This window comes from Bufo bufo, chromosome 3 (genome assembly GCF_905171765.1).
Source record: "Bufo bufo chromosome 3, aBufBuf1.1, whole genome shotgun sequence".
Taxonomy (NCBI): Eukaryota; Metazoa; Chordata; class Amphibia; order Anura; family Bufonidae; genus Bufo; species Bufo bufo.
Genome location: NC_053391.1, coordinates 640,476,014 through 640,497,897, shown reverse-complemented (window position 1 = coordinate 640,497,897; position 21,884 = coordinate 640,476,014). Strand labels below are relative to the sequence as shown.

Genomic DNA, 21,884 nt, shown 5'->3' with positions numbered 1-21,884 from the left:
TTCATGTGAGATTTTATTTTTTGACACAAGTTAGTGGAATATGAGACTGTAAGAAAAAAAAAAAAATGCCGCTAACTTGGGCCAAAAATATTTCTGAATGGAGCCTTACAGGGGGGTGATCAATGACAGGGAGGTAAACAATGACAGGGGGGTGATCACCCCCCTGTCATTGATCACCCCCCTATAAGGCTCCATTCAGATGTCCGTATGTGTTTTGCGGATCCGATCCATGTATCCGTGGATCCGTAAAAAACATACGGACATCTGAATGGAGCCTTACAGGGGGGTGATCAATGACAGGGGGGTGATCAATGACAGGGGGGTGATCAGGGAGTCTATATGGGGTGATCACCCCCCTGTCATTGATCACCGCCCTATAAGGCTCCATTCAGATGTCCGTATGTGTTTTGCGGATCCGATCCATGTATCCGTGGATCCGTAAAAAACATACGGACATCTGAATGGAGCCTTACAGGGGGGTGATAAATGACAGGGGGGTGATCAGGGAGTGTATATGGGGTGATCACCCCTGTCATTGTTCACCCCCCTATAAGGCTCCATTCAGACGTCCGTATGTGTTTTGCGGATCCGATCCATGTATCAGTGGATCCGTAAAAATCATACGGACGTCTGAATGGAGCCTTACAAGGGGGTGATCAATGACAGGGGGGTGATCAGGGAGTCTATATGGGGTGATCAGGGGTTAATAAGGGGTTAATAAGTGACAGGGGGGGGGTGTAGTGTAGTGGTGTTTGGTGCTACATATTGCTGAGCTACCTGTGTCCTCTGGTGGTCGATCCAAGCAAAAGGGACCACCAGAGGACCAGGTAGCAGGTATATTAGACGCTGTTATCAAAACAGCATCTAATATACCTGTTAGGGGTTAAAAAAAAATCGCATCTCCAGCCTGCCAGCGAACGATCGCCGCTGGCAGGCTGGAGATCCACTCGCTTACCTTCCGATCCATGTATCAGTGGATCCGTAAAAATCATACGGACGTCTGAATGGAGCCTTACAAGGGGGTGATCAATGACAGGGGGGTGATCAATGACAGGGGGGTGATCAGGGAGTCTATATGGGGTGATCAGGGGTTAATAAGTGACAGGGGGGGGTGTAGTGTAGTGGTGTTTGGTGCTACATATTGCTGAGCTACCTGTGTCCTCTGGTGGTCGATCCAAGCAAAAGGGACCACCAGAGGACCAGGTAGCAGGTATATTAGACGCCGTTATCAAAACAGCTTCTAATATACCTGTTAGGGGTTAAAAAAAATCGCATCTCCAGCCTGCCAGCGAACGATCGCCGCTGGCAGGCTGGAGATCCACTCGCTTACCTTCCGATCCTGTGAACGCGCGCCTGTGTGCGTGCGTTCACAGGAAATCTCGCGTCTCGCGAGATGACGCATATATGCGTGACTGTGCGCAGGGCTGCCGCCTCCGGAACGCGATCCTGCGTTAGGCGGTCCGGAGGCGGTTAAAAAGGATTTCAGAGATTTAGGTCAAAAGCTTAAGACAAGGACCTCAAAAGGTAGTATTTTCCGAAATACTGCCTGTACCACGAGCCACACAAGAAAGGCAGCGGGAGATTAGAGAGATTAACAAGTGGCTCAAGAACTAGTGTAGGAAGGATCGGTTTGGCTTCCTAGGGAACTGGGCCGACTTCTCTATCGGCTACAGGCTCTATCGTAGGGACGGGCTGCACCTCAATGGGGAAGGGGCAGCTGTGCTGGGGAGAAAGATGGCTAGAAGGTTGGAGGAGTGTTTAAACTAGGGACTGAGGGGAGGGAAATTACATTATAGGAGGGGAAGATAGGGCAGATAGAGACCGGGGACAAGGTAGTGGGACTGGGGGAGGAATGGAAGGAGGGACTAGAACAGTTCAGAAGGAAAGGTGTAGGGTAAAAAATATACATAAACCTCTCAAATGTATGTATACTAATGCCAGAAGCCTGACTAATAAAACTGGGGAGCTGGAATTAGTGATGGAACTATGACATAGTGGGAATAACTGAGACATGGCTGGATGATAGCTATGACTGGGCAGTTAATGTACAAGGTTACAGTCTGTTTAGAAAGGATCGTCAAAACCGGAGAGGGGGAGGGGTTTGCCTTTATGTAAAGTCTTGTCTAAAGCCCACACTCCGTGAATATATAAGTGAGGGACATGAACATTTGGAGTCACTGTGGGTAGAGATACATGGAGCTAAAAACAACAATAAATTACTAATAGGAGTTTACTATAAACCACCTAATATACCAGAGTCCACAGAAAATCTACTACTAAACGAGATAGACGAGGCGGCAAATCATAATGAGGTGGTTATTATGGGGGACTTCAACTACCCAGATATAGACTGGGAAACTGAAACTTGTATATCTCATAAGGGAAACAGGTTCTTGGCAATAACCAAAGACAATTACCTCTCCCAACTGGTTCAGGACCCGACTAGAGGGATGGCCATACTGGACTTAGTATTAACCAATAGGCCTGACAGAACAACAGACGTGCAGGTTGGGGGACACCTGGGAAATAGTGACCATAAAGTAATAACCTTCCAATTATCATTCAAATGAGCGTTTCTACAGGGAGGAACAAAAATACCAAACTTCAAAAAAGCTAAATTTAGCCAACTAAGAGAGGCCATAGGCCTAACTAACTGGGACAAAATCCTCAAAAATAAGAATACAGCCACAAAATGGGATATCTTTAAAAGCATCCTAAAATCTCATTGTGAGAGGTACATACCGTATGGGAATAAAAGGTTAAGGAACAAAAAGAAACCAATGTGGATAAATAGAACTGTAAAGAAAGCAATAAATGACAAAAAGAAAGCATATAAATCACTAAAACAGGAGGGTAGCACGGAAGCACTGAAAAACTATAAAAAGGAAGCGGCCAAACTAGAGACCGAGAGATTAATTGCCAAAGAGAGTAAAACTAACCCTAAAATGTTCTTCAATTATATAAATGTTAAAAAGTATAAATCTGAAGGTGTCGGCCCTTTAAAGAATAATGAGGAGGGAGTCGCAGAGAGCGACGAGGAGAAAGCAAAGCTGTTAAATATTTTTTTCTCCAATGTATTCACTGAGGAAAATAAACTGTCAGATGACATGCAGAATGTAAAAATAAATTCCCCATTAAAAGTGTCCTGTCTGACCCAGGAAGAAGTACATCAGTGACTTAAAAAGATTAAAATAGAAAAAATCGCCAGGACCAGATGGCATACACCCCCGTATCCTAAGGGAATTAAGTAATGTCATAGCCAGACCCTTATTTCTGATATTTGCGGACTCTGTACTGACAGGGAATGTCCCACAGGATTGGTGCATGGCAAATGTGGTGCCAATATTCAAAAAGGGTCCAAAAACAGAGCCTGGAAACTATAGTCCGGTAAGTTTAACATCTGTTGTGGGTAAACTGTTTGAAGGTTTTCTGAGAGATGCTATCTTAGAGCATCTCAACGGAAATAAGCCAATAACGCCATATCAGCATGGCATCGTGAGGAATCGGTCATGCCAAACTAATTTAATCAGTTTCTATGAGGAGGTAAGTTCTAGACTTGACAGCGGCGAATCAATGGATGTCGTATATCTGGACTTCTCCAAAGCATTTGACACTGTACCACATAAAAGGTTAGTATATAAAAATGAGAGTGCTCGGACTGGGAGAAAACGTCTGTATGTGGGTAAGTTACTGGCTCAATGATAGAAAACAGAGGGTGGTTATTAAGTGTACACACTCAGATTGGGTCACTGTCACTAGTGGGGTACCTCAGGGGTCAGTATTGGGCCCTATTCTCTTCAATATATTTATTAATGATCTTGTAGAAGGCTTGCATAGTAAAGTATCAATTTTCGCAGATGACACTAAACTGTGTAAAGTAATTTACACTGAAGAGGACAGTATACTACTACAGAGGGATCTGGATAGATTGGAGGCTTGGGCAGATAAGTGGCAGATGAGGTTTAACACTGACAAATGTAAAGTTATGCACATGGGAAGGAATAATGCAAGTCACCTGTACATACTAAATGGTAAAACACTCGGTAACACTTACATGGAAAAGGATCTAGGAATTTTAATAAACAGCAAACTAAGCTGCAAAAACCAGTGTCAGGCAGCTGCTGCCAAGGCCAATAAGATAATGGGTTGCATCATAAGGGGCATAGATGCCTGTGATGAGAACATAGTCCTACCACTTTACAAATCGCTAGTCAGACCACACATGGAGTACTGTGTACAGTTCTGGGCTCCTGTAAACAAGGCAGACATAGCAGAGCTAGAGAGGGTTCAGAGGAGGGCAACTAAAGTAATAACTGGAATGGGGCAACTACAGTACCCTGAAAGATTATCAAAATTAGGGTTATTCACTTTAGAATAAAGACGACTGAGGGGAGATCTAATTAATTAGTATAAATATATCAGGGGTCAGTACAGAGATCTATCCCATCATCTATTTATCCCCGTGACTGTGACTGTGACGAGGGGTCATCCTCTGCGTCTGAAGGAAAGAAGGTTTGTACACAAACATAGAAGAGGATTCTTTACGGTAAGAGCAGTGAGACTATGGAACTCTCTGCCTGAGGAGGTGGTGATGGTGAGTACAATAAAGGAATTCAAGAGGGGCCTGGATGTATTTCTGGAGTGTAATAATATTACAGGCTATAGCCACTAGAGAGGGGTCGTTGATCCAGGGAGTTATTCTGATTGCCTGATTGGAGTCGGGAAGGAATTTTTTAATCCCCTAAAGTGGGGAAAATTGGCTTCTACCTCACAGGTTTTTTTTTTGCCTTCCTCTGATCAACTTGCAGGATAACAGGCCGAACTGGATGGACAAATGTCTTTTTTCGGCCTTATGTACTATGTTACTATGTTACTATGATGAAGTAATTCATCACAAAGCGAATCCCTTTGTGAAATTCGGCAAAGCAGCCAAATCAATAGTGTCAGGCATGCTGCGCTTTTTTTTTGCAAATTTTGCGGACTCTACAGTGGAGGGTCCTAACAGAACCTCTAAAGCAGATGTCAAGCTAGCTTAGATAGACAATTCAATTTTGTCATGTGAGTTACGTGTATGCAGTTATTACGTGATTCACATACCTTGATATTGTGCCATTTCCTTTGACCAAAGGGATTCAGTGCCATAATGTGTTTTATCATAGAGGAACTTGACTTCGCTGGCTCCAGCATCTTCAGCGTTTTGAATCAGCTCCTAGATTGCATAATTGTAAAATCAGTTAAGTAGCGCAGACATGAATGCTACTAACTAAGCCTGTTCATTACATGGCCACAGCATAGATTTCAATGAGAACTGTGTAATACCTAATTTACACTGTGGGGGCGCTGCAGGAAAAGCTGTACACCTTCTGGTGAATTCCCTGATCACTGCACATCCCGGCAGAGGGACTCTATCAGCTTATTAACACAACAAGGGATTATCTTAAAAAGACAACCCATTTAAAGAGGACCTTTCATTGGTTTGTAGTAAGTGAGATAAATATCTGTACCTGCGGTGATGATGCGACCCTGCCTGGTTTTTAAAATAGCGCTCCTGTGCCCCGTTATGGCCCCCCGCAAATATTAGATCACCGAGCACAGATGGTTAAAGGGTTTCTGTCACCTGAAAAATGGGTATTAAGCTGGCTGACATTAGCGATGTGCTAATGTCAACTGAACATAACTATATTAGCGCCATCTCACTGCCGGAAGCCTTTATTGAGAAAAACAAACTTTTATAATATGCTAATTAGCCTCTAGGAGCAGGGAGGGCATTGCACCTGCTTCTAGAGGCTCCGTTTGCCCACCTCTTTTCACGCCCTTCTTCTCCTGATTGACAGGGCAGCGCTGCTCTACTCCCGCCAGTCGTGTCTACTAAAAAAATCTCGAGCCTGCGCTGTCCCGTTCAGTATCCGGCGCAGGCGCAGTGAGGGAAGGATGTTCTCCGGCAGCCGGCTTCCTCACTGTGACGTATTCAGCGCAGGCGCAGTGAGAAAGCCAGCAGCCACTGAGCGTCCTTCCCTCACGCTCCTGTAATTTGCCCACTGGCTCCTGGTATTGCCCATACGGCACAGGTAAATGAGTGTTAGGTCCTGAGCTATTTGAAAAACCTTGGCGCGGTGATCGGGCTCAGACATGTCCTCCACATTAGGATATGTTGGCTAATCTCTCAATTTTAACATCAGTATAAGGGTTTAGTAAGACCGCAGAGTGCACCTGTCTTTGCAAATGTTATTACCGGTATATAGTTTTCCAGGCTCCTCATAAAGATGAATAATCCTAAGGAGAGGTAATTAATATCTGATAGGTGAGGGTCTGAAACCTGGTACCCCCACCGATCTGCCTTTCCCTACAGCCTCCAGCACTGGAACTAGCTCTTGATTAGAAAGGGAAGGACTAATCCATTCAAAGTGTAGTGGACGTGTCAGGTTACTGCAGATCACTTACCATTGAGGTGAAAGGGCCCAGAATTGCAGTAAACCAGCACGACCAATACACCTGGAGCTAATTCCAGTGCCGGAGGCTGCAGAGGATAGCTGATGGGGGTGCTGGGTGTCAGAACCCCATCGATAGAATATTAATGACCTGTCATGAAAATAGGTCATCAATATAAAGAGCCTGGAAAACCCCTATAAAGGTATTAAGGGGGTTTCTCACAATTCAAAATGATCCTTTTCCACAATATAGGGGATAAGTATCTGATCCTTGGGGGTCTGACCACTGGGACCCACACTGATCATGAGAATTTCTACTATTAGATAACCCCTTTAAGAGTGTTGGTTACTCCTGTAGATACAGATTTTCTGATACAAACACACTGTATACAGTGCGTTTTCTAAATTCAGGAAATAAAATTGAACATGTTGAAGAACATCTACAATGAAAGGAGTAGAAAGCTGAACTAAACTATATTAAAAAAAAGCTAATTGACATACTTTCCACTTTTTATTACATCACCATGGGACTCTGTATACATAGCACATGGGAACATTTCTCTACCTTTAGGATCTGCCCTCCTTCTGGATATCTCCTTAATATGTCCTTGAGAAAGTCAACAAGGGGTGGGGTCGACTGTCCGAATTTACCTAGTGAATAAAACAGCATATATTACATTAAAAATGTATTATGGCCATTTGGATGGCACCAAGAGGAATTAATATGATAGACCAGGCATCCTCAAACTGCGGCCCTCCAGCTGTTGCAAAACTACAACTCCCAGCATGCCCGAACAGCCTACAGGTATCAGCCTACAGCAGGGCATTGTGGGAGTTGTAGTTTTACAACAGCTGGAGGGCCGCAGTTTGAGGATGCCTGTGATAGACTACTAGAGCCATCTGACTACTCTTGATCACTTTTTCAGTGACAAAAAAGCCTTATTCACACATCCGTATCCGTTCTCAAATCTGTGAGCAGGTGGTCAGTGATGCATCCATGAAGCTTTCCGTGATGGATCTGTGTTGGGTCCATGTGTCCATTTTTTGCTGTCCGTGTTTCACCGACACTGAACAGCTGAAAAATAATTTTCAAAGCATCTCTTCTTAATGATCCGTGAAACACGGATCCAACACGGATGGCAACCGTGGTATTCACAGACCCATAGATTATAATGGACGTGATGGATCCATGAACATGGACAAAATAGAGCATGCATCCGTGCTAAACGCATGGACCGACGGACAGTGCTAAAACACTGATGTCGGAATACACACATTAAAATGAATGGGGACGTGTACAGTCCGTGGAGAACACGTACAGCACACGTCCGTGAAACACCGACGTGTGAATGAGGCTTTAGGCCTCAGTAGTACATTTCTAGACCTGGCCATCTGGTTCCAAGGGTTAGTCATCCTGGTTTACTTCTTACTACTACTTACTACTATTTTTAACAGGATGCAAAGTATAATGATAGTTACCTCCTCCTTTTAGTCCCTTTGACTGGAGATTTAAAAAGATATTGGTTTTCCCAGATGTCAGGTCTTGTATCTTGGTCCTGTCTTGTAACTATGAAAATAAAATCATAACATAAGTAACAAATAAAATGCAACACATTACTCTGCAAACAGATTGATTTAAACTTGTATTCTTTATGCAAATGAGGGCTTCAGTGCACTGAGGGGTGGGGCCTAGTCCCTTGGAGCACCTCAGCCTCTGAGCTCACCAGTGCTGGCCACACCGCTTGGAGCATTAAAGTCCTCACTTGCATAAAGAATAAAAAGTATTAATGCCACAGCTTATTATCACAAGACACTTATCTTTTTAATCTGCAGGATCAACCCTACTATGTATTATGCATGATTTAATAGGGTTGATCCTGGTGACCATTGCACTTTAAGGCCCCTTTCCATGGGCCAACTTAGCAGGTATTCATCAGGAACAAACTGTTCATTTCCGATAATTGACTTCTTGTAGAAGAGGTGAGAGCAGCATTTACATGCAATTATCTGCTCTGTATGGGGACAAGCAATCGATCACTACTGCAATCGGCTGTCCCCATGGAGAATCATGGCAGCAGATCCCTGCTTACACTGCACAATCTCCTGCTCCCAAACAATGATTTAGGTGATCGAGAATTTGCTCATTCATTGGGTGATCAGCTGCACATTTACACAGGGCAATTATTGGGAACAAGCGCCCCCAGGAATGCTCCTTCCTGATTATTGCCTCGATAACAGCCCTTGCAAAGGGGCCTTTACACATTCTGCTGGGACTACCTTATCCTACTAATGTGATAAACAGTAACCTGCCACTAAACATAATGTCCTAAAGTAGTTACTGCTACATTGCAGTCTATACAACACATATGGTCATTTGGGACATCGCATTTTCTGCACTATATGAAAAAAGGAAGATTTCATTTTAAGACTGATTTCAATGCAAATAAAACAATTAATATTATCAGTTTATATTATATTTCCCCAGAATAAGCATGGACCGCCACTATCAGATAACAGAGATCTAGAATTATCACCAGTCATCAAATCAGAATCCCACAGCAAGGAGAGTAAGGACAACATACTGAGGACAATACTGACACCGCAACCAACAAAAACCCAGTGGGTTTTAAACAAGCACAACTTCCTTCAAGAATCCTTCACAGAATGCTCATGTCTAGTTCTGGGAAGACAAACAAATTATTGATTGGTGATTGTTCAGGTTTTGAAGGCCAAATGTATATTCTATTCAATGCAATTAACTTTGCAATATAAAAAGAAAAAGAAAAAAAAAAAGACAAGCTTCACAAGGATGACCTATAATGATCCATACATAATCCGGACCAGATATTGGGGGCATATCCGCTAGGATATAATAACTAAGACCCGCCAGGCCCCTTTTCAGTTCAGTCGCTCTCCTTTGTACTTTCTCAGCTCCAGGGCATCCTTTCTATGGACTGGTGCCCAGAACTGAACTGTATATGCCAGACGAGGCCGCACTAAAGCTTTATAAAATAGTCATTTTACTTCCTGTCCTGCAAGTTCATGCCTGTTTGAAATACACAAGAGTATTTTGCTGGATTTAGAAGCAGCTGATTGACATTACATGCTGTTATTTAGTCTATAATGTACAAGTACACCCAAATCCTTCTCTGTAAGATACTCTATTGTTCAATGCACACCTCCATAACCCTCCTAGTCATGTTGTAAGAAGCTTTCTACAACCCCAGACTTTAAAGTGGTTGTAACATATTGGACATTGGGGCATTGGGTCACCTCTGGGACCCGCACTTATACTCAGAACTGAGACGGCAAAGACCTGGAGGGTGCACCACACATGCGCAGCCACCCTCCATTCATTCCAATAGTAGTGCAAAAAATGTACGGGAAGTGAAATGAACAGGAAGCGCACCGAGAAAGCGCGTCTACCGCATCATTTACTTCTATAGGGCTGTCGGATATAGCCAAGCCAGTGCTCAGCTATTTTCAGTGCACCCACAGGAATGAATGGAGGGAGGCCGCGCATGCGTGGTGCACCCTCTGGGACTTTGCCAGCTCCGTTCTAAGTATAGGTGGGAGTCCCAGAGGTGGGACCCCCACTTATCAGACACTGGGCATAGAAAACAGATGCTTGTCGGTAGTGCTCTTCCTTACTGCACCACTTATATCACAGTCCAGCCGGAAGACACTCAGAAAAGAAGGAAATCACGTGCCCGTAACAACGCATGCACGAGACTCACATAGTCTCGTGTTACTGGTGGCCATCTTCCTGCAGCCTCAGTGGAGACCATACATTCTATTACAGGTACAAAGATTGGGAACTCAAACTATGTGGCACACAAATCTAAAAGATTTGGATTCGTCCAAAAGTGGACAAATCCGAATCTACCAACACTAATCTAAATAACTCCTGACTTACGAAAAAAGAATAGCCTGATGTGCTACACTGATTGCCATTTCAATAACTCCACCTCCGTTGGCCAGTTCTTAGTCCCATTTCAACCATGGAGACAACAAGATGGGACAACTCTTTTAACACTTATGTAAATGTTTAGAAGTCTGTTTTCTCATTCCCCTTCCCTTAATTTACATCCCTTGATTAAACTTTATAGACATATGCAATTTCCAACTGTACTATGAGATGGTGAGATGTTTTTAAACATAGAGTTTTTGAACCTCTTAAAATTAGTCAAGGAGGAAAGCCTCAAACAAACAATTACTGTGCAGCGGCCTCCACTTATACAGCACTGAGGTTGACCATCTAAGGTTGACTTTCTCATGGTCCTGAAATATGAGATCAAAACCATATTAAATTTTTTCAACCCTGGGCATATATTCTTTAAAGAGTGAATCTCCTTGTCACTCACCACCTTCTCACACCCTGCATAAGGCATCACACAGAAACAACAGCTGAAATGACCTGAATATAAAGAAAAGGATTCAAGCACCAATCTTAGGATACGGGTCATGGTAGAGTTAATTTAGGCTTATCTAATAAGCTTCCATTGGATCCAGCTCTGTGTCTCTTCATGGTGACCTCCAGAACACTGGACACCTGTTTCACATCACAGAGGAGCTACGTAATGGATGATTAAGTTGAATCAAGATGTGGACTCTAGCCAAATTGTGTAATGTTATATTCCTGTTCATGGGCCTCCTTGGAAATCAGGGACACGTGACTTAGTTGCTAAGAAATTGGTTATGTAGAGGAGCTACATACTATCAGAGAACATACCAGGCGGTACACAGCCAGCAATGAATGACATTTATTATAAACTAAGATGTTATTTTTCATTTTTACTCTTTAGCTATTTTAGAAAATCATAGCTCCTTCTTAAAGGGGAATGTATTCTCCTTAAAAAAGAAATGCATGATCAGAGAATTATTAATATTATTATTATTTTTTTTTTAAGTTTCTTATTTCTGATGGTTCTCTAACTTTATAATTGGCTGCTACTTCTTGTTTTCTGTAGCTCACAGCTTTACTGTAGAGACTGGCACAAATGCGCAGAGTCCTGACATTATCAATATGTAATCGATTATTTCTAGTAATACTATATACTATACACGAAGAAGACAGTATGATTCTCACTTGTCACACTGGTTTGTGATCGAGGAAGCTGTACCCCATTCATTAAAAATAACAAAAAAAAAACTAAAACAAAAAATGCATAGTGTCTTTTTGTTTAAATTACTTAGAGGGTTTCCAAGAGTTCAATATTGATGGCCCATCCTCAGGATGGGTCATCAATATCTAATCGGACTCCCATTACCCCTGTCCATCAGCTGAAGAGGCTGGGAGCACTTCGATGAGTGCTATGGCCTCCTCACAGCATACCAAGCATAGCGCTGTAAATTGTATAGCAGCAGTGCTTGGAATTGCAGTCCAGGCCTATTCACTTGAATTAAACAGAGTTGCAAATAGTCCATGTGACCAATGAACATGATGTCACTAGTCTAGAAGTGACATGGACTCTACAAACAGGTGATGGGAGGGGGTGCCAGGATTCAGACCTCACCAGATATTGATGACCTATCCTGAAAACCCCTTTAATGAAACTAAAAGTAAAGACACAATACATTCCCTTTAACTGAAACCCACTTTTTGGATTATCACAAAATATACACTCCTCCTCAACACTGAAATTGCAGCACCACACCAAGAAGAACAAGTGGAAAGGTATGCACATTGAAGAAGTAGCAGGTTTCGCTAAGATCTGCAAATTATCAAATTTTCAAGCACCTAGCTCCAACTTGTGGTATGTGGGAGGGGCATAAAAGCCAGATTGAAAGCAGAGTTTTTTAGCCACATGGAATCAGATTAAATTGTGTGGTATGATTGTTCGAAGTCTCCTGATCCTCGACAGGCCAATTATCGCCACTATTTGCAAACCGAGAGGGATAGCATCTTTGAACAGAAAGACCCTGGTCTATCACGTCTGCAGATCACTACGCGCCTAGGCTGAGATGTCAGCACTGTTCAAAGTGGTGTGTCCCAGTGGTTGGGGGAACAACAAGGAACTGGAATAACAACAAGAGGTACACAGAGGTGAACCTCTGTACGAACAGATCGTCTTACTAGATGAATGGTGCATTTGCACTGATATTGCATTTTATCTGCACTGCACTGTGGAAACAGTTAATGCATACTCAGCTAATACTGAGAGAATTTGTTTTGTTTTTTTACCTATGTACTAAGAAGCTGATAATTTTCCAGAGTTACTATAGGAGAATATGCAGAGTTACGTTTTGGAGGGGAATCTGAGACAGTGACCTATTGACCATCTGGTAAACTCTGTCTAGACCAGGCATGCTCAACCTGCGGCCCTCCAGCTGTTGTAAAACTACAACTTCCACAATGCCTTGCTGTAGGCTGATAGCTGTAGGCTGTTCAGGCATGCTGGGAGTTGTAGTTTTGCAACAGCTGGAGGGCCGCAGGTTGAGCATGCCTGGTCTAGACTGTTGTTTATGTCTGAAAACTGCTTAGTCATCCGCATTGACTTGTATTGAGGCTCAATACAAGTCTATGGCAGACTGGAACTGCAACAATGTTTCTGTTAGAAACACACGTCCGTATGTATTTTGCTGTCCACAAAACCCGGATGACGTCTGTGTGCATTCCGTATTTTGTGGAACGGAGCAGCTGGCCCCTAATAGAACAGTCCTATCCTTGTCCATAATGCGGACAATAATAGGACATGTTCTATTTTTTTGCGGAACTGACAAATGGAAACAGAATGCAAATGGAGTAACTTCCGTTTTTTGCAGACCCATTGAAATGAATGGTTCCGCATACGGTCCGCAAAAAAAAAAAAAAAAAGGATCCTACACCTGTGTACAGGACCCAACTTATGACACTGTTGAGTAATGCATATGAGGATAGATTCATTAGCAAGGCAGAGTATGAATACTTGTTACCTAAGTTCCCTGTCCTTGCTACATTTTATAGTCTGCCCAAGCTACACAAACAAGGAACCCAATTGAAGGGCAGACCCATTGTCTCGGGCATTGGCAGCCTCACTGCAAATATTAGTACGTACGTGGATACTATTCTGCGTCCATTTGTAGTGAGCCTGCCATCTTATGCCCGTGACACCATAGATGTGCTACAGCGGCTGGGTGGCATTTACTGTGATAAAGGGTGTATGGCTGGCAAGTCTGGATGTAGAGGCCCTGTACACCTCTATACCCCATGATTTGGGGTGTGAGGCTGTAGAGATCTTTCTCCAACAGAGAGGCGAACATTTTCGGCACCACAACACCTTTCTAATGCAACTTTTGAGATTTATCCTGACACGAAACATCTTCCTTTTTGACCAACGTATCTACCACCAGCTAAGGGGGGTTGCGATGGGCAGTCCTTGTGCCCCCACTTTCGCAAACCTGTACCTGGGCTGGTGGGAGAAGGAGGTTGTATTCACCGACATGATGGAACAGTATACATCTTGTATCCAACTGTGGATTAGATATATAGATGACGTGCTGATACTATGGAATGGCACTAGAACTAGCTTTATGCAATTTGTGGAAACCCTAAATATCAACCAACTGGGCCTATTCTTTACATCTGAGATGCAGGAGAGCCAGATTGCCTTCATGGACCTTACTATTTCAATAGGTAGGGACAGGAGAATCACCACTAAACTCTTCAGAAAATGAATGTCCACTATTAGTCTCCTGCATCGGGAGAGTGGACACCCCATGGCCCTGAGAAGTGGCATTCCGAAAGGACAGTATCTCAGGGCCAGGAGGAATTGCTCTGAGCTAGGCAGCGGCATCTGATTTAAGATCAAGATTTGCAAATCGGGGGTATCCACAGCACACTTTGAAAAGGGCATATCAACACACAATGAGTGCTAACCGGAGTGAACTACTGGTCCCAAACATCAGGACCAATGCTGACTCCACCCCTCGGATTATAGCCATATTTGATAAAGCTCATCGACAGGTCCGTGAGATTTTGCAGAATCACTGGTCCATCCTTCAGTCCGATCCAGATATCGGGTCATCTATATCGGACCGTCCCTCTGTCACATATCGGCGTGGCCCCAATCTACGTGATCGTTTGGTGCACAGCCTCTATACACGTCCCGCGTCTGGTACATGGCTCAAAAACACAGCTAAAGGTACCTTCCCCTGTGGTTCCTGCATTATATGCAGGAACATCATGAAAGGAGATTCTTTCACCAGTTATTCGACTGGTGATAGGTTTAATATTCGTTCCTTTATTAGATATACCTCAGTGGGTGTGGTGTACCTGATTACCTGGAAGTGTGGCCTACAGTATGTAGGCAAGACCAAATGTGAGCTTAGGAGGAGAATAGGCGAACACCTATCCGACATCCGCAATTTACGGGACACAACTGTGTCACGTCATGTGCAGGAAGCACATGATGGGGATCCCGATGTCTTGCGGGTACAAGGGATTGTATTGATCAATAGATCCATTTGCGGCGGAAATATTGACACACTCTTACTCCGTAAGTAAGGAATGTGGATCTTCAAGTTGCAAACCATCCATCCCAGGGGCTTGAATGAAGCTATTTCATACGCTCGCTTCATTTAATTTAATTTAGTGTAGACACATATGCGGGTTTTCTACTACTGTAACTCTAGCTAATGCACATACAGAAATATGACTTTGTCCCCTGTTTTCCTCCCCCTTTCCCCTTCCTCTTCCCTGTGACTTGGATCCGATCGCAGCGAGTAGGTATGGGGAATGACATGCAGGGAGGACTGGTGACTAATAGCTCTATTTTTTTTCTTGTTTTCTTTTGTTTATTGGTTCGATATACGATGTAAGTGTTTCTGATCTATTCCCTTTATAAGTCGCTAGTGCCACATCGGCACTAAGCGAGTCAAAGACATATTCGCCGCAGATTTCGATTCCCCCAATACAGAAGCGCATATTGCGCAATCGCAAGGAGTTGTATTAGCTTACCTGGGTGCTCGGCGGGTCAAGGGGCGGATGTCAGATGACGCGCTCATTTCTGATTCGCGGCAGTACCAGCACACACCTCCCCTAAGGCGGGGCTTTTGTGATATCCTCTTGGCGTTCATGCGGCCGCGTACGGCCGTCATAGCGCCGGAGCCTTAACACGCAAAAGTGTGGGGCACCTTTCCTTTACAGGCTTACTTTATTGAGAGACCTTTGCTCCTGATGACACGGGGCAGATTATGTCACGTAGAAACGCGTTGAGGCGTTGATCTCCATCCAGGACACGGCTCTATAGGCAGGGTGCTTACCAGTTAGCCTGGATACAAGTGTGAATGCGGTCCGATACCTAGACCCAGTGCGACTCCGCATGAGTGGGTAGGCAGACTGAGGCAGCTTAGTGTGCATCTGTAGAGACAGTAAATACTGTGTGGCTGCTGCTGTTTGGATGTCGTGATAGTGTGTGTGAACGATTTTACATACGGTACTAATAGTTCATGAGATTGGAAGTCGATACAGACTCACATTCTCAACAGGGCCTCCAGCCTCAATTCACTATCAGCTGCTCTGCTGTTGAGCGCCAGGTAGGACTGCAAACGAATGCACCTGTGCCTGTTCACAACACAAGAACCGTGTCCTGACTCCTTCTCCTGCGGATATTAGCACCAATGTGCCAGCAGGACTAGGATTTAGTCCAGACTGTTATGTAGCGGGTCTATTACTATCCTGTACTACATTACTCCAGTCTGGAGCCTGAAATTCACGAAAGTGATGTACAGAATTTTCCCGTTTTAACCAGATATTAATAAATACTTTATTATTTTCTTTTAAATACGTTCTTCAGGCAGTGTGATACGAATTATATTTAGTATATATCTAGTATCTTTATCGTGTGAGACCCCTAATAGAACTGTCCTATCCTTGTCCATAATGCGGACAATAATAGGACATGTTCTATTTTTTTGCGGAACTGACAAATGGAAACGGAATGCAAATGGAGTAACTTCCGTTTTTTGCAGACCCATTGAAATGAATGGTTCCACATACGGTCCGCAAAAAACCTCCCAAAAAAACGGAACAGGCAAGGAAAGAAAATATGTTAATGTTCATGAGGCCTTTGGCTGTGCTTCTCCACTGCACCCTTACAACTAGAAGCTTATAGTTCAGTTAGAAACTGTACACAAAGAAAGCAGTCAGAGCTCTTAGTGGTCTGCAGACAGGGACCAGTGCTCAGTAGGAGACATTCTGCCAGATTGCACAAATGACCAGAAGAAGATGCTGAGACACGGAGACTCTGCCACAGGTCCTGGGTCACTAGGCAGATGACTGGGATGCAGAACCTGGTCCACCAGCACTTTGGCCAGGGTACCAGACTTCTGAAACTAAGAGAGGAACAGCTAGATGAGACTTTCTCAGCACAAAACCTTCTTCTGCCAGGGAGGAGACTGGAGAAGACAGCTCAGTGCCTTGTCTGTATTGTTTTGCACTAGCGTTCCTTCAGTAAAGAATCACACTGGTTTACTGCAGACCCTGATCCTCTGGACTTATTTCCTTTTGGGGTGCACCATGCCTTAACATTGCCCCTGGAGAGCAGCAACATGTCCCTCAGGAACCCATTATGGCGTTTGGACCACCTCAAACTCAGTCACTGCACCTAATCCTGTGATTATGGTGTGTGGAGGTGTCCCAGGATCAATTTTTCAATAGGACAATGACAGGCTGCATGTTTCTTGCGCGTCGTAAACATACTACCATGGCCTGCAGTATCTCCTGACTTGTCTCCCATCGTGCACATCTGGGACATTGTTGATTGGCAATTGCAAAGAGAGCAGCCAGCAGCGGATCATCATGATTTGTGTTCCCGAGTTTATTCAGCGTGGCAGAACATTCTTCAGACAACCATTAATGTAATTGATAGGATGCCAAAGCGTGTAAGTGCATGCATTTCATACTCGATACTGAATAAATCAAGATGTTTCTAATATTTTGTTTCCATTTAAATCATTTGCATATCATTAACACGTCTATTGATCCTATGATTTCCATAATTCCACATCTTGCAATCTCAATGTTGAGGAGAGTATATTAAGTCTGTAAGTCCAGCACCTGACAGTTCAAAAATCCTGATAATCATGCTTAACGCAAAAAATTGCCCCATGCTAAATTGAAAGTAGTTTATAAAACCCTTTTTCTGTGACAGTTCCTCTTTAAACACTTGTTGGTTAGATGGAAATAAGAGCCATTGTGCAATAAACGATTAGGAAACTTTCTAGTATAGTTTCCCTTTATCACCATTTTCAAGAACTCTGAGGTTGAAAATCTATACAAACTAATTCTCTCCAGCCTGGGCAATCCTCTGTGAGCTCCAGGCCTCATGTACTCATGGGTGAGCCTAGGTGCTTAAGGGAACCGGACTACACAATGGATGGAGCTGTGTACTTCCACCGAAGATACTGTAAAACAGCTGGTCGGCAGGGGTTCGGGGGCGTGGGATCCCCAACAATCAGATGTTAATGACATATCCTGTGAAGAGGCACTCACTTGTAAAATCCTGGTCAACGTGTTTAAGATATTGTTAAATTGCTATCTAGCATTCCCAGTATGGTGCATCTCTCTTAATGTACACATCATTTTTAAAAAGGGTGCAATTAAATAGAGGGTACAATTAAGGCTACTTTCACACTCGCGTTTGGTGCGGATCCGTCATGGATCTGCACAAACGCATCCGTTCAGATAATACAACCGTCTGCATCCGTTCAGAACGGATCCGTTTGTATTATCTTTAACATAGACAAGACGGATCCGTCTTGAACACCATTGAAAGTCAATGGGGGACGTATCCGTTTTCTATTGTGCCATATTGTGTCAGTAAAAACGTATCCGTCCCCATTGACTTACATTGTGTGTCAGGACGGATCCGTTTGGCTCAGTTTCGTCAGATGGACACCAAAACGCTGCAAGCAGCATTTTGGTGTCAGTCTCCAAAGCGGAATGGCAAACTGAGCGGATCCTTTTCCATTCAGAATGCATTGAGGGCAAAACTGATCAGTTTTGGACCGCTGGTGAGAGCCCTGAACGGATCTCACAAACGGAAATCAAGACGCCAGTGTGAAAGTAGCCTAAATAGTCATATGCAATACAAAATATAAATAGCAAAACGATATATGTCAGGGTACAATTATCTAATTAGATGCTCCAGAAAAGTACATTAGAAAAATAGTGCAAGTCATATATGGCATATTTAGGTAAGAATTGCAGCATTTTTAGAAATCAGTGTATCCAAAATAATAAAACTGAAATGACTTTGCAAATGGTCTTTATACAAAATGTCCTACTGTTTGCATAGACAAAGTACAGCCATGTGGCAGAGGCATGGCATGCTCATACGGATCACAGTCCAACAACAAAGCTCCAATTCATACCAGCAATGATATTATTACATCCTCACACCCATTCCCATTTAAAATAGCACACAAAAAAAAAAACAGGGAGCGCAGCTCTGGAGTATCAATGTTCTGTTTCGGGTTAACCCCAAAATAATTAATTTACTGCCATGTCTGGGTAGATATACAGTACCGGCCCCTGCACAAGAAGAGTATATGTGCCTCTCTTTATGCAGGCGCTGATTTGCCAATAATGATGAGCTTTTCCTCTTATGGCGACCTACCAGATCACATTTTTGTCTTGCGCCTGTCCAGCGGCGTTGCGTCGATCCCTGTAATTCAGAGGCTTGGTGCCCCAGTCACTGGTGTCCACTGGTTTATGCCCTAGTCCCGAGCTTCCCAGGCCTCCCACCCATGCGCCTACTACTTTAGGCTGGCCACATACATTAGCTATCTGCCGCCAGCTATCTCCCCCCTTCCAATACAAATATATGCATGACCAAGTGGGTATGTGTTCTCAATGGGAATAGAGTCGTTGGCTACTTCCAGACACCTTTGGTGGCATCTTATTTCCCATGAGAATGAAAGCGTAGGGAATGTTGAAATCCAGAAGTCCAATTCTTCTGTTCCCCAAGGGTCGGGAGGCCCTGCATAAAAATTACTGTAGTTTGTCCCCGGTCTCACCAAAATCAATTCTATAATTTCTAGTGTGCACAATGCTGTAGACCCCGTAAGCTTTTGATTTCATGTTTCCTATTACATATTATATATTATGAAGGTAATCTCTTCTAGAAGAACTGCGGTTCTGCGGCAATTTTTTCAAATAATAAGCTACACCTCTAACCTCACCAAAACCTGTCCATACACACCCAAGTTGCCCAGTCCCCTTTATGCCCCACAAACAGTAATGATGGGCCCCCTACAGTAATGATGCCCCAATTAGTGCCCCCTCAAAGTAAAGATCAACTCCCTGTTCACAGAAGTGGTGCCTCCTAGTGTCCCCAAACACAGTTAAAATGCCTCTTTAGTGCCACCTCACACAGTATGACACCCTCTTACTGCCCCCCACACATACAGTCCAATGTCCTCTTAAGTGTCTCCTACACAGTATTATGCCCCCTATACTGCCTCCAAAATGAATACTAGTCTAACCCACAATGAAGGGGGCAAATCACGCAGTGCAGATCGCCTCTAGTCTGTGCTGTTCGCCTCTCAGGTTTCATCACTATATTCAACTGAACCTGCATCCTGAGTCGGAACTGGGACATGCAGCAGCATTCCCGGAACAGCAGCCAACATCCAGGACTGTCCAATTGAATCCAGAATGGTTCAGAAGCAAGACTCCATATACAGCAAGATATGGCAGCACACGTGTCCTAAGGTTCAGTACTACATCAGCTGCCTGGACTGTGTGCGGCAACACATCCTTCCGAACGTGGCTCTATTGCGTGAATGAGGTCTTACGATCCCACTGATGCGTACAAACATGTGGGTCCGCTTACCCTTAGGACCCCTTTGGGCACTGTAGGTCATGCCCATGCACTTCTTTGCATTGACCACTGACCTCTTTATTATGGAGCAGGAGACGCTGTTCCGAGACAGGAAAATCGGTTTCTCTGTAAATCAGCTGTTTGATGTCCTCAATGACAGCTGAAGTGCGCACCTCGTATGTCCTACAGCCAACATACTCGTGTAGGACAGTCACCCTGGACAACCTGTTGAGATAAAGAATAAGTGATAGCAATGCTGCACATAAGAAATCAGCCTTAAGCAATAAACTCTACTGTGTTTCTGTAACCAATTTCAAAAAGAGTGAAAAAAAGACAAAAAAAAATAAAGTAACATATGGCAGACTTGCTTGCCTTTAGTTTAGACTAGTAAGTACTTGAACTGTATAATGAATATTGCCTACAAGTAGTAGTTATAATGTGTCTGAATATGACACGCAATATGCATATCTAAATATTCTACTAGCGGTAATTATATATATATATATATATATACATACATATATATATATATATATATATATATATATATATATATATATATATATATATATATATATACACACTGCGTGCAGAATTATTAGGCAAATGAGTATTTTGACCACATCATCCTCTTTATGCATGTTGTCTTACTCCAAGCTGTATAGGCTTGAAAGCCTACTACCAATTAAGCATATTAGGTGATGTGCATCTCTGTAATGAGAAGGGGTGTGGTCTAATGACATCAACACCCTATATTAGGTGTGCATAATTATTAGGCAACTTCCTTTCCTTTGGCAAAATGGGTCAAAAGAAGGACTTGACAGGCTCAGAAAAGTCTAAAATAGTGAGATATCTTGCAGAGGGATGCAGCACTCTTAAAATTGCAAAGCTTCTGAAGCGTGATCATCGAACAATCAAGCGTTTCATTCAAAATAGTCAACAGGGTCGCAAGAAGCGTGTGGAAAAACCAAGGCGCAAAATAACTGCCCATGAACTGAGAAAAGTCAAACGTGCAGCTGCCAAGATGCCACTTGCCACCAGTTTGGCCATATTTCAGAGCTGCAACATCACTGGAGTGCCCAAAAGCACAAGGTGTGCAATACTCAGAGACATGGCCAAGGTAAGAAAGGCTGAAAGACGACCACCACTGAACAAGACACACAAGCTGAAACGTCAAGACTGGGCCAAGAAATATCTCAAGACTGATTTTTCTAAGGTTTTATGGACTGATGAAATGAGAGTGAGTCTTGATGGGCCAGATGGATGGGCCCGTGGCTGGATTGGTAAAGGGCAGAGAGCTCCAGTCCGACTCAGACGCCAGCAAGGTGGAGGTGGAGTACTGGTTTGGGCTGGTATCATCAAAGATGAGCTTGTGGGGCCTTTTCGGGTTGAGGATGGAGTCAAGCTCAACTCCCAGTCCTACTGCCAGTTTCTGGAAGACACCTTCTTCAAGCAGTGGTACAGGAAGAAGTCTGCATTCTTCAAGAAAAACATGATTTTCATGCAGGACAATGCTCCATCACACACGTCCAAGTACTCCACATCGTGGCTGGCAAGAAAGGGTATAAAAGAAGAAAATCTAATGACATGGCCTCCTTGTTCACCTGATCTGAACCCCATTGAGAACCTGTGGTCCATCATACAAATGTGA

At 43.5% G+C, this 21,884-nt stretch overlaps 1 protein-coding gene across 3 annotated transcripts in view; it reads right to left on the bottom strand.

The window, feature by feature from the left end:
* SACS (sacsin molecular chaperone) overlaps positions 1 to 21,884 on the bottom strand; it is a 102,506-nt gene that overhangs the window by 32,081 nt on the left and 48,541 nt on the right. For all 3 annotated transcript variants that reach the window (XM_040426203.1, XM_040426202.1, XM_040426204.1), the window contains 4 exons: positions 20,308 to 20,458; positions 7,908 to 7,995; positions 6,994 to 7,079; positions 5,098 to 5,209 (listed from right to left, as the gene is read on the bottom strand). In XM_040426203.1, the coding sequence (XP_040282137.1) occupies positions 5,098 to 5,209; positions 6,994 to 7,079; positions 7,908 to 7,995; positions 20,308 to 20,458 (437 nt within the window). The remainder of the gene's footprint in view (positions 1 to 5,097; positions 5,210 to 6,993; positions 7,080 to 7,907; positions 7,996 to 20,307; positions 20,459 to 21,884) is intronic.